Source organism: Corapipo altera, unplaced genomic scaffold (genome assembly GCF_003945725.1).
Source record: "Corapipo altera isolate COAL_440 unplaced genomic scaffold, ASM394572v1 1, whole genome shotgun sequence".
Classification (NCBI taxonomy): Eukaryota; Metazoa; Chordata; class Aves; order Passeriformes; family Pipridae; genus Corapipo; species Corapipo altera.
The window spans coordinates 4,023,914-4,037,345 of record NW_020884873.1 but is presented as its reverse complement, the minus strand read 5'-3'; the positions used below and the strand labels follow the sequence as shown (position 1 = coordinate 4,037,345).

At 38.2% G+C, this 13,432-nt stretch overlaps 1 protein-coding gene across 16 annotated transcripts in view; it reads right to left on the bottom strand.

Moving 5' to 3' along the window:
- Positions 1-13,432, bottom strand: part of SOX5 (SRY-box 5) — a 640,197-nt gene that overhangs the window by 95,646 nt on the left and 531,119 nt on the right. For 12 of the 16 annotated variants that reach the window (XM_027659186.1, XM_027659196.1, XM_027659172.1 and 9 more), the window contains one exon: positions 8,223-8,346. In XM_027659186.1, coding sequence (XP_027514987.1) covers positions 8,223-8,346 — 124 coding nt within the window. The remainder of the gene's footprint in view (positions 1-8,222; positions 8,347-13,432) is intronic. The other 4 variants (XM_027659149.1, XM_027659163.1, XM_027659259.1 and 1 more) reach the window with 1 other exon arrangement.

Below are 13,432 nucleotides of genomic sequence, written 5' to 3'. Positions count from 1 at the left end.
GGAGTTTAATAAATCAAAAAATGTTAAGGCTTTTTTAAAAAAAAAACCCACAAAATGAAGCACAGGAGCCAACATTATGCATGTTGCACCATTCACCCAAACTCCTAGGATGCTTTTTGTATTCCTTTTTCTGTCACTCATCTCATTTATTCTCCTTCATGGTGTAATCCCCCCTAGTGTCTTGTCTTGTCTCCTGACAGGCTGCAAGCTCTTCAGAGCAGGCACAATTGTCTTACTTGCTATATAAATCAAGCTACATGCTAATGCTAAATGATAATGTTTTGACAGGATTTTTAAGTTGAACCTGATTACATGAAACAATAGAACACTCTGATTTTTTTTTTCCTGAAATTTTCTTCTCTTAAAAAAGGGATACCAGAAGAGGAGAAGTGGGGCGTTTATTTCCCATGATTTTTAAAAAACTCACTGTTTTCCTCCTACCTGCCTTTCAGGGACAGCAAATGAAAAATGTTGGAGGTCATGGAAGAAAAAAAAAAAAGAAAACAGAGTGAAGAATATAAGGAGTAGGAAACAAAACCAAATTCTTAAATTATAATTTCTAAAACTAAATTCCATGAAAAATACCAGAATAAACATTTCCTTATAGTAGCTTCTATTGAATGAAAAGGAGTCTTACATTATTTCCCCCCCATTTTTGACAAGTTCTAGAAAAAGCCACAATAATTTTACACTCAATTTATCATTTAAGTGTATTTATAATGAATAATCACAGCTAATGGTTAACTGACAGGTAATCTACTGCATCTGTTCTCACCACTCATTCATTCTCAACCCCATCACCATTTTCCTTTTGTTTTTTTGGTGTGATGGTGGACATGAAGTAAAGAGTAATGAGAAGCCGTGAAAGCAGTGTTCCCTGACTTCTGGCTCTAGGCATTAGGGATTTAGATAAATAAGAAAAAGAGTATGAAGGAGATGTCACCTGGCCTCCAAAAAGATATCCAAACCGGTTCCCTGATTTTCTTTGAGATAGGTCTGGACAGTACTGACTGAGGGAGAGTAGTCTGTTCTGTATTTTAGAGAAACAATTCAGCACACAGAAGGGATGGCTTTGGAGGGATCTAAAAGCAGCCTTCCAATCCCTATGAGGAGGTGATCAACATGACAGTGCCAGGCTCCTCCTGGTAGTGTTTGGTTGGAGGACAAGAGCCAATGGGCATAAAGTGAATCAAGAGAGAATCAGATTTTCCCCATGATGACAGCCAGATGTTAAAACAAGCTGTCAAAGCAGGGTTGTGCACTCTCTGTCCTCGGAGGTTTGCAAGCCCTAACTGAATAAAGCCCTGAGTAATCAGATCCTATCTCCTAGATGACCCTACTTGGAGGAAGAGATTGGACTACAAGCCTTCTAAGGTCCCTTCCAACCAGAATAATCCTATGATTTCCAGAGTACCCATTTGTGCTCATGAATTTAAAAATCAGCACCTTTATTTGATTGTGCAAATGTGGATAACAGTGCTGTACCACCAAACATCTTTTGTGACCCAGAAACAGATTAAAACTATCAGCCTGTTTTTACAGGACTCCATTGTTTTGCTTGTCTGCTTTGTTTTTATTAGCATTATTGTGAGAAGTCCCCACACAGAGAACAGGAGCTATGGAATTCTTTCCCTTAGAAACAATCTTTAGATGTGTTGTTATATTTTGCAGCCTTGATGCCTTCCGTTGCATTTGCAACCTTACAGAACTGACACATTCTCATGTATGCTAAAAGGCAAAGTAGTTACCAAAAATTCCTCCTTCTTGCTGTTTCTATTCACAATGCTATTACTCTTTTCTTATCCTGGGGGGAACATGAGGGTTTAGTCATATGCTCATTCTTTTCCAAGGCATAAACAGTAGCCCTGAAAGATGACTAGCATCTTTATAAAGAAGCTACAGTATGTGGTCCTCACAACACATGGTTCCTATTTTTGTCATTCTGATAAAAGCATAGCAATGTCAATATTTTTTTTCTTGTGATTTGGTGATTGCCAATGACCTGTATGTCAGCTGACACAGTTAAATCAGAAATTAGCACTCAGTCTCTACAGAAGACAGAAACATGGACACTGAGCACAAGAAAAATTATAAGATTGTCCACATGATACTCCATTAAACAATGAAACATGTGATCAACTACAAAACAGAGATACATCAGCAAATTTCCCTAAGGAAGTTTATGGCATTTAACTCCTAAACATTAATTTTATTGTACTGTGTGAGGAACCAATTAACTGAGAGTTTCATTTTTATCAGACATCAGAATTACTGTTCAGAATATAGATGAATAATTCAGCATATTTCAATTTTATTAGGCTTGGCTTGTTCATCTTGCACAATTTTGCCAATTTGGAAAGGTAATTAGATATTTCATCAATAACTTTTCTGTGCATTATTTTATTTAGAACACTTCCAGCACCAACGAGCTGATATCTAAGACACATACAATGTACCTACTGTATATTCACATTTTCACCCCTAATTGGATATGGTTGAAATAGCGATTAAAGCGTTTTCAGGAAACCTCGTGTTGATGACATCTGACTGTGAACACAATATGATTTGTTACAACAAATTATCCGCAGGGGAGAGGAGCAACGGGTAAAGAACAAGAATTCTTGTTTCCAAAATCTGGCATATTTCCATAAAAATAACATAGGTATCAGCAAATAAAAGGCTACCTAGAAGCTTTCCTGAGAATTTGCGAATAACCTGGAAAATGTAACTGGGGTAAATCCCGCTCCTAGAAATATAGACTTAGCAACTATTGTTTCCTGAGAAAAAAAAACAAATCCTAAAAATCTTCAAATAATTCAGTTTAGAAAACAAAGTTCTTCATCTTCCAGAGAAGAACCTTTCTGGAATTCAACAGTTTTGGTCATACTGAAAAGCCTCAGGACTGATACAACATACCACGCTGCTCTAAGTGGTTAGTCAACATCTCCCTTCCTTTTTAATGTGATCATCAAATGGTTTAAGAAGTGATGGAGCGCAGTTTCCAAAATTAATCTTACTTAGCACCACTGATTGGGGAAGACCTGTCTTCTTGACAAAGTTTGTGCTATTCTGTGTCTTTTAGTGGAAAACTAATTGTGAACAGTGCTGCAAACGCAGAAACACAGAAACAGCACAGGGAAGCACTTTGACCCGGAGCATTCTGATACTTGCATTTGTTGAAGAACACCCAGTGTTGAACACCCTGAGAATACTTTTCTCAGCCTAACTCCTTCTGCCTTTCCTTTATTATCTGTTATACAGGAGATACAATCATGCCTTAGTATTCCACGTACAAATCTATACATATGTGCATTAATAAAAGGATCACACTACCTACGACTGAAGAGCAGCCTCCTCAGAGGCAGAACTATGCAGTTTTTAAAGGGCACAATACAAAACCTCTTCTATCACTTACACCATTTTTATGCTTTCAAAGCACTTCACAAATATTAATTAGTTCTAAATAAATTCTAATTATTTCTAAGAGTGGCCCTAGCAGATCTGTATCATCTGGTGTGAAATCTGACTTCAGTGAAGTCAACAGCAACAGCTCCTCAGACCTCAGCAGAGCTGACATTTCACTTGCCACTGCTAAAATGCTGGGAGTCACGTCTATTATCCAGTAAGTATCACAAGTAGAGCTCATCTAGTGATAGCAGTAGTTATGGAATGCTGGCTGAGAAGAAAAAAAGGGTTAAATGATCTGAACCAATCTACAGAGCCCAAATGTGGGAGAAGCTTCGGGAAATGCATTAACTGGGCTCTGCTTCCAACATCAGCTCAAATGGAAGGTGCTCATCTGCTGCTAAACCATTTTAAATACTTGGGATACTGGGGTTAACTCCTAATATCTGCTCACGCTGCAGGTCACTAACTTAGTTAATCCACTTTGAAACATCAGCTCTTCATAAAAAGATTTGCATTATAGGTCTATATAAAAACTACATATTACGTGTACAATAAAATACATATAAAGAGGTTTGCATAGAAGTAAAAATACTTAAATTTCAAATAACACACACTGCATGGATAACTAATCATGGAGCAAGTAAGTAGGTGACCAGTATTTTTCTTGCTAATTGTGGATAATACAGTCCATCATATACTGCCAACTTATTCTTCTCATAAGAAATAAATACTTTGGTTGTAATAATATTAAATATTAATATTAATATTAAATATAAATAATATTAACTATTTTATATATGCAAGTATAACTAGGGATGGAGGTTAAAAATCAACTGGAAGCATAGATTATGAATCTTTTTCTCAAATAGAAATGTAATCCTAATAGAAGTTCCTCTCTTTATCTCTGCCAACTTTACCACCACACAATATGCCATAGAGAAAAAAGGGGAAGTGTCAACTTGTGTAAATTGTCCCTTATGTAATGCAAACCATCTGTTTTAAAAAAAACAAAACAAAATGAAAAACCAAGCCACTCCCAAGCATGATCTGCTGTGAAGAAAAAGAAAGAAAAGGGAATTTAGTGCATCAAATTGGAAGCCAAAGACCATGACCTGCCATGTAACCACGGAGAAAATATTTACCCCTCTCCTCCCCGTATTTATCCAATTTTGAAAAATATTTGGAAAAGTATAATTGAATAATTTGCTTTGCACATATTAGAGATTGATATTGTTGTATTCTTTTGAGCATTTCATCTGTCTAGAATGTCTTCAATCAGGCTGGAACACAAGTAGAAGAAACCTCTTTGTTTTCAGTAACATATCACACAACGATGCCACCACTGGGTCAGAAGGTACCTGAGTCCTCAGTCACTGGAACCTGGCAAAGCATGGGGGGATGAAGTATCAGCATACTTCTGCCCTGTTCCTCTACTCTTCTTTAGGTTATCTGCCATGAGGGGAGTCTAAACAGACCACTGTTATTAACTGTTACAACTGTATTTGTGTTGTTTTCAGCCAAATCCTCAGAAAACAAAGTACACATAGAGCAAAAAGTACTCATCCTTTCCAGTCTCTCCCTGGGTAAGTCACCAGTCTGTCGGAAAGCACTGGCTGAGGAATCCTACCACATACATTCTCTGAAACCACAGGGAGACATACATTTGACCCTCTGTTGGGAGGGACAGGTGAATCAGAAAGCACTGAGTTAATTTGATCTAATTATCTAAGCTGAATGAAAGCAGAACAACAGTATAACTAGCTATTCATAATTTTTTCTCTTTTGCTGACCTCAAGGTCCTCTTCCAGCTGCAGCTGTGCTGGCTGAAGAGCCCACCATCTCCAACCACAGCTCCCTGCTAAAGGTTACCGCTGTGACCAAGCTGCTTGTTTAATCCCTTCCCAACACGCTTCCATGAAAATGAGCCAGCTCAGTTTAAGCAATTTTAACACAGGGTCCTTGCTATCCCAGCCTGGACGGAAGCAAGTTAGGGAGTGCTTAACCAAGAAGCTTGGCCTGTATGTTGGAAGTCTGAGGCACAGTGATGAGCAGCTGGAAGTGGTTCTCTCTGGGGCTGCAGACAGCAGCAACCCAGCCCTCAGGTGTGACCAATTCACCAGCTAACTAGAGAGAGACCTGCAGCACCCTTAGATAACATGCTGCTGATTTTCAGACACACTGTTAAGATCTGACTTTTCAAAGGAGCAGGATGCATAACAGTATGAATTTCCCTTTGAAGGTGTCCCCAACAGATATCCAACATCAACGTTCTCAGTATCATTAGTTAGTTATATAGTCATTATTAGTTAGTTAGCTGTCGCAACAATTCTCTCTTCCTTCTCCCCCAGATTTCCAAAACTCCCTTTTATTGAGGAACAATATAAGAAAATTTTCATAGTTTTCTGTTATTTGTGACTGGAACTGAATTGTCCCACAACTATTTTTATCGTTCCTATGTGCAGGTTGCTAATGCTAATAAATAAAAGAATCATTGCCAGAGAATTCCTATTAATCAGCCATGCAAAATGATTCTGAAAAAAATATATCAGTCCAGAAAAAACGGCAGGTTTTCCAAAAAGGCCAGGAAGATGTAGAAGTGAGGGCCATTTTCATAAGGCACATAAACTAAATTTAGAACATAGAATGGCAGTCATGTGAAAATGCTTCTAGAGGGGTCTTCTGAAGTTCCTAGGAAGGTCTTGCATCCAAAAGCAAACTCAGTGAAAGTTAGGTATTTAACCTGTTCAGAAGCTGAGCAAATTAATCTGCTCCATGTTCCCTGTTGCAGTTCTGTGCTGGTGCCCACTCGGCTCAGTTCAAGCCAGCAGAGGTGACTGCATGAAGTTTACAGTACAAGCATTTCCTAAATATCCCTGAGACTTGGATCCTAGTGCTTTTGTCACTCTTCAAGCGAAGATTTGGTCTCCTAAATCACTCAGGTGCTTTACAAAGTTTTATCCAAAGCTCTTTGGTTTACAGTCTATTACATCCTTGTCAAGTGGACTGATACACACTAGGGGAAGCAGAAAAGTGGGAGAAATATATTTTAATGGTCTGTCAAAAACATTACTTGATGTGAACATGTAGTTTCAAGGTAGCTAGGTTTTTCATTGCTACAAGCTTTCTAGGTGTAGCTAAATCCGTATATGCTTTTTTGTTTATACTAAACTGTGAGTGAAAAGAAGAAATCCTTTGGACTACTTATCACTTTTCCTCAGCTTCTCAGTCAAATTCAGTGAAACCTGCCAGGGAATCACCAAACACAGAGCTGTTTTTCCACTGGCTTCTGCTCAGTCCTAGACCTTGGCATGCAGTTAATTCCAAGCCTTACTGCCAGGAGCAGTAGCAACTTTGCTCTTTTTTCTTTCTTTTTCATTTTCAAGGTTACACAAACATCTAATGTCATATCTACTTCACAGATGTGAGGAACTATAGGTCTATCTTAAGAGTTAATGTGCATGCAGTAAAAAGAAGGGAAAAAAACCATCTCAACTCTTTCTGTCCAAACTGGACTTCATTAACATGGAACTAATTTAATCTGCCAGATATATCTAACAGGGTACTTTCCTGACCTTTTCCAGGCCTACAGTTATGGTAGCATTCACAGTCAGCGTGGCTTTCAGTTAAGCATTCTGTAATGTGAATCACTACTTCTCCCAGCTGAGAGGGACTGCATGTGAAATCACTGGAAGAACTGAATGAGCCTACATTTGGCACTGGAGCTGCTGAAGGACATGAAGTGTTTTGAGCAATAATTTTCAGTAGTGGTCCCAGTCTGTACAGTCTTAGGGAAAGGTATTAAAGGACAAAGACACAACAGTTCGCACTCAAGAACTACAATGTTCAGAAACTGAAAGAAATGTTTTTATGTCCCAAGTTTACGAAACAGCTGCAGTGGCAAGTGCTGAGTAATTCAAAACACCTGATGAATTCATGAGTTAGTTAATGACACAGATGCATACACTGACATGGATATAATAAAGCTAAACATCCATGCTAGAGACAGAGAAGGGTAGAGCAAGTAAGTCCTAGATAACTCAGTAGGAAACGGGTGGCAGAAGAGTTGCATAAGCACAAATACGACAGCAAGTCCATGAAATTCATGCTCTAGTTAAATCTATTCATGGACATATAGTTCCTCAATTATTCCTTAACTTGTATTTATTATCATCCCGTTGACAGGAACATGAAATCCTATAGAAGGCTTAAATAAAATTAAAAAGAAAATCTGGGGATTGTAGAGAACAATACAAATCTTTCAAAGATTAAAAAAATAGATGCTGTATTTTTTAGTGCTAGGCTCTCATAAATACACTCATAGTTTGTGTTAGTCCATCAAACTGAAAGGCATATGCTATCTTTGATCTCTGTGCAGAACCCCCGTTGAGATTAATGTGAGTTCTGTGTGAAGAAAGAGACTAGAATAGGCCCTCAGTTCACAAATAGTAAGCAGGCTGCTTCAGGAAAAAACATGTTTTCTTACAACAGTGTTGAAATTTATTTGGAAGTTTCAAATAGCTTCTCAGATGCAAGTTCGTATGTGTGGCCATGAGCATGTTCACTTGTCAAAAAGACCTGTCAGAGAGAAGGTGCACAAATCTACCTGCTGTGTGAAACGTTTTGCTGTTATGTTGAAACACATAATTCATCTCTGACCACCTTTTCTCACATGGTAACGACTAATCCTCTGTTTCACCCTCATCTCTGCAAATTAAAGGCTTTGTCCATCAGAGAGGTGATACTTTTATACAGACTAGCATGAAACTGTGCCCTGTACCCGTTTCCAGCTAAAAAAAAAAATCTACAGGACTTACTGCATCCCGCTTTGTAGCTGAAACCAGGAGGAAGAAGGAATCCTTGCTGTGCAGCTGCTGCTAGGGTTCGTTGGTCTGGAGGAAATACGGGAATCATTAATGGAGGCAGCTGACCCTGGACCTGCTGAACAGGAGAGGGAGAATCAAACACAGAATTTTTTCCGCAGACAATGTCTGCTAACACCCTTTCTTCTACTTCTGCTCTGAGGTCAGGTTGGCATACGCCTCTCTGTAACGGGGTGTCCCAGTAGCATCCACTATTCAGCTTCATCTTGATCACCAAACTCTTCATAGGAGTTACATTTATCCAAAATAAATTAAAAGGTTCCACATATCTATATCATAGCTATATCCATATACCTCCATATATAGTTCCACATATATGCATACCTATATCCCACTTAATTACTCCTCCCCACCCCAGTACATGATGACTCTCTGACTGTAGGGTGGTGTTTTCTCCTCTTTTATTGCACTGCGTAACACTATCTCTGCCTCAGACAGTAGCTTTCACCCTGACTGAGCCCAAACACAAAGACATTCCTCTAAGAAGTACAAATAAGTGCATAAGTAGCAAACAGCACAGTCAGTACTATTTTTCTGCCCATACACATGTACTTTTTTGTGTAGGTGTAAGATAAGGTCTCTGAAATGGTAAGAAAAAAGGCTGAGACATTTTATTCAGAAATAAAACACAGCTACGTCTGAAGCATTAGCTGTTCAACTCTGCACAGCAACTGTACACAACCATGCAAGTTAGGAAGTGGAAAATATTATATTAAGTGGATACTGCAGGGGACTTAGGACATGCAGAAATTAGTCATCAAAACTGGAATTTGGCCATGGCACAACATCTAATACTATTGCTTTTACCCAGTTCTGTCAGAGGTTTTAATTGCTAGAAATGGACATCGTCTTTGTATTTCACAGAGATGAGAAACAAAAAAGTTTTCTACATTAAAATGCTGAATGACTAGTTTTAATTAAAAAACCCCACAATACTGACCAGATCAGTCAATAACGGGAGACTGACTCAAGTTTTAAGAGAGCTTGTCTAGATTTTTGATGGCATTGTAAAGATAAGGTACCAGAGGCAGATGTGTTATCGAAGACTGCGCTTTAGTTTGTGATCCACAGCCTTAAGAAACTAGGAGAATTAAGAGTGTTGATAGACAACCTGCTATGAGCACAGGCATGAGAAGGTGTTACTCCCTTCATTATTGCCTGCCCAGCAGAACTGGCAAAAGAGAACCAGCACGAGCTCCTTGGCTGCCACAATTCAGACCACAGCATCTGCACTTAATTTGATTTTAGTTTAATCTCCTGAAAATCCAGGAGATGTCTCAGTTCACCCAACACTGTTACAAGGCATAAGAATGATACGAAATTTGGGATGATAACCTCTTAATTTACGCCAGGACCTGTCAACACCTCTGTGTGTGCTGACTGTATCTTTATAGCCTGAAATAATTTTCAGGGATGAAGTTCAAGACTGCTGTTGACAGAAATTCTTGCAGTGGGAGATTAAGATTGGGACTGAAGCTGGAGTAGATGTAGCTCCAGACACTGAAGGAGCTTGATCCATTTTTTGTTACTTCAGTATTTTCCTTTCTATTCCGATCCTGTTAACTGTAAGACATACATACTTTCAGCTGGATTGCTGGAGAAAAAATTACATAAAATGTGATTTGTTCTCTATCCCCACTCAGTCATCCTAGTACAGCCCAATATCTGCCTTTTCTTCATGTGTTTATTTTTTGTTTGTTTTGTTTGGGGTTTTGTGGTTTGCTTTTTTTTTAAAGACAAAGACAAAGTAACTATATTCTTTTAGAACAAAAATGAACAGCCGTGTGGAATTTTTGCATAGTACTCTTCTTCGGCAAAGAGCCACAGAACTTTTTTTTTTAAATGGTTTCCAAGGATGAAAGTGACTTTGCCAAGCAAAGAAGCTTCAAAACAGGACTCAAAAACACTAATAGAAAGACAGATGGTTCTACTAAGAGCTCTGCTGCCAAAAAAAATGTTAAAAAAAAGTGAAAAAAATGGAGTGATGTTATTGAAGCTGACTGCAAAGTTCTCTGATGACTGCAAATACTCTTGTCCCACTGCAAGTGTTAACTCTGCCTCCAGGGCTAATATAACTAAAGCACCACACACACACAAATTGTCATTGCCAAGCCCACAATGTAGCACAAGTCTGCACTTGATTCCAAGTGACTGCCAAATACACGAGCAAAACACCACACTGAAAAATTCCCATTTAGGAAAACATTTACCAGGAAAATGCCCTTTCTTCTTAACTCTGATTGCTGCATTTCATTTTTTTTAAATTGCTGCTCCTCTTTATCTCTCCAAGGGGCCTTATACCTACTAATTTCAAATGACACAACCCCAGTTGCATTAAGGAGGTAAGAACTATAGAGTGATGAAGATGGTTTGCATGGATACAGAAATAACGCAGTCAAAACAATGTGATTTTCATTCCAGGATGGAATGTATGTAGCAGCACTCAAACAGCTACACTTCATTTTCTCCTAAATATAAATAAATGCAAACATTAGTTTATTTTAATCCAATTACCTGACACAATACAATGCAAATTACGGACTCTTCGTTTTTAAGGCTCATTTAACCACTACATCTTAACTTTTGTTATGTTTATTATTATTAACTAGAATTGCTGGGATATAACTGTTTCAAGAGGCACCAAATACAGGCCCTCCTGAGTTTTATATGAATGGTACAAAGGGCATTTCTCTCTTTTTTTTTTTTTTTTTAGCCATTACTATGTCAGTTACTTCTCTCTAATGACTTTTATTATATGCCTTACATACTTTCCAATGTTTTCTGGATGGTAACTTCTCGATACTGCATTTCTAATTTGAACATAATAGACTGCAAATCAGAACTGTTTTCCAGACCCTTCAATTTGTTCTGCTAATGGACATATGTCCATAAAAAGAAATACCTCTTCAAAAATCTAAGAATGTACACAGCTACCAAGATTCTCCACTTGACAGTCTTTCTACGTTATTACCTTTTCTCAGTTCTAATTTCCTAAAGGTGAAAACTGTATTTTAAATCCTTAGAAAATTCCCAATAGATTTTATGGGCTACAATTTCACCTTGTAACTTCTCATCTACTTTATGATGTTGGTTTGGACGATACAGATACAATCTTCCAAGGGCCTGTTTTTTCACTACACATACTGTTGCCATGATGTCAACCAACCACACAGTTCCCTGATCTTCCTTTTAATTGAATGCCACATTAACCAGAAGTATTCTTGTACTGCATGACAACCTGCAGGTGCATGGTACACACAGAAAAGGCATATAATGAACATAAAATAACAAAGAAACAAACCGAATGTCGTGAGACCAAAATATTCTAAACAGTTGATTCACTAGTCAAGGAGTTCATACTTTCATATCTCTGACAAGTGATTTGGAGCAAAAGGGAAGCCCACGTTACACTGAAAGACGTACCACTTGACATTTAGATTGTGAGAAATAACACCCCTTAAATAAGCTGATGCACAAGAGTTCAAACAGACCAAGAAAGTAAAGGTTCTCTAATTCATAATGAGCACAGTAAGACATCTTCCATAATGGCAATGTATTTTAGGAGCATGAGAAACTCCAACCAAGTTTAACCTAGAGCCAAACCAGGGAACCTTCACACTTGCCACTGAAAATCCAAAAACGAGACCATCCCTGAAGAACTTATCAATGTAAAAACCAGTATGACCATATCACAAGAAACTAATAGTGTATCTACTGTCCAAGTGGGAAACTGAGGCACCCACAGCTGCCTGTAGAGACTTTTCATTTTGGAAAGTACCTCACTGTATCTTCATTTGTTTCAGGGCCTTTGAAAAACCTGGCCCTAAATGACTCACCATATCAAAAGAAATTTGTTAGCAAACTTGGAACCAACTCAGGTTGTTGAAGCCTGGGCCAGCATCTTCAAAAATCTGTGCATGTCCTTTATGACTTGACCATAACAAACCCAACCACACAAAGCTGTGCATTCAGTGTAGCCAGATTAGATTCCCAGCTTCATTATAACTGTAGTATTTTCGCCTAAATTCTTGTATCCTACCTACTTTTAGGAACATACTATGGTTACCACAGCTACCTAAGCACTAAGCAGTATGTTTTTAACAGTTACCCCTACTGTTTGTTACTAGCTCCTGCTGTGACTTAAATAAATTTAGATTGCAAACACTTGACAACTACAGTTCTACTCTATTTTCTGTAAAGTGTCACGTGTGCTTTGGGTCACTATGTAAATAGCTACACATACAAAATACTTTAAAGAAACATTAAGATTGCAAAATCAGACATTCAAATCTTAGGAAATGCCAGAATCAGGGTAGCATGCATGACCTTATGTCCTTTATGCCCATGCATCCTGACAAAATCTTTATCTGAAAGTTCACAGTTTCCTCTCCCTCACACAACTCTTGCTTAATCTAGAAGGCTTATAATATTTCTCAAATAACATAAACCCATACCTTCAACAAACCTAAGCCCCTAACACAGCAGCTGCTATTAGTTTTATTTATTTTCTCTTCATACCCTTTCACCAATTTCATTTCCGCAGTCGCTCATTACATGTTTATTAGGATCAGCTTTTATATAAGTTTTCCTCTCTCCAAGGTAAATATCTCGACGCATTTCTCGGCATCCACACAGAACACTTTCCACTGAGGGGTGGATACTGCTCGTCCACCCACCTCTAGTTCTTCAGAAGCAATTCTATCCATTTTGGTGAGACTGGTGACGGAGTAACGAATTACTCAGTGTGAATAAGAATGGCTGCTAAAAAGCAACGCTCTCTTCTCTACAAACTGACAACACTGAGCAGTACTTTACTCTTGAACTGTTCAGCTGATGTGCCCTTCAGGAGCTGCATGAGTATCTTTGCTGAAATAGAGTCTTACGTGGCTTCTTCACGTAGAAGCGTGGCTAATTTTTATTTTCATTTGAGTTATTCTCAGCTGCCTCAAATAAGTTCAGATTTTACATTCCTAGAACAGTGGATGCACATGAATTATTCCATTAGCTTCAAACCGTTGTATGAATATCTTCTTGCCTGCGATGTGTTTGTAAGTTAAGCATCTCTTCTACTGTATATGAAAGAATATAATGCACATTTAACATGCAGTAACATAAATCTGTCCTTCAAAAATGACATGTTTCAT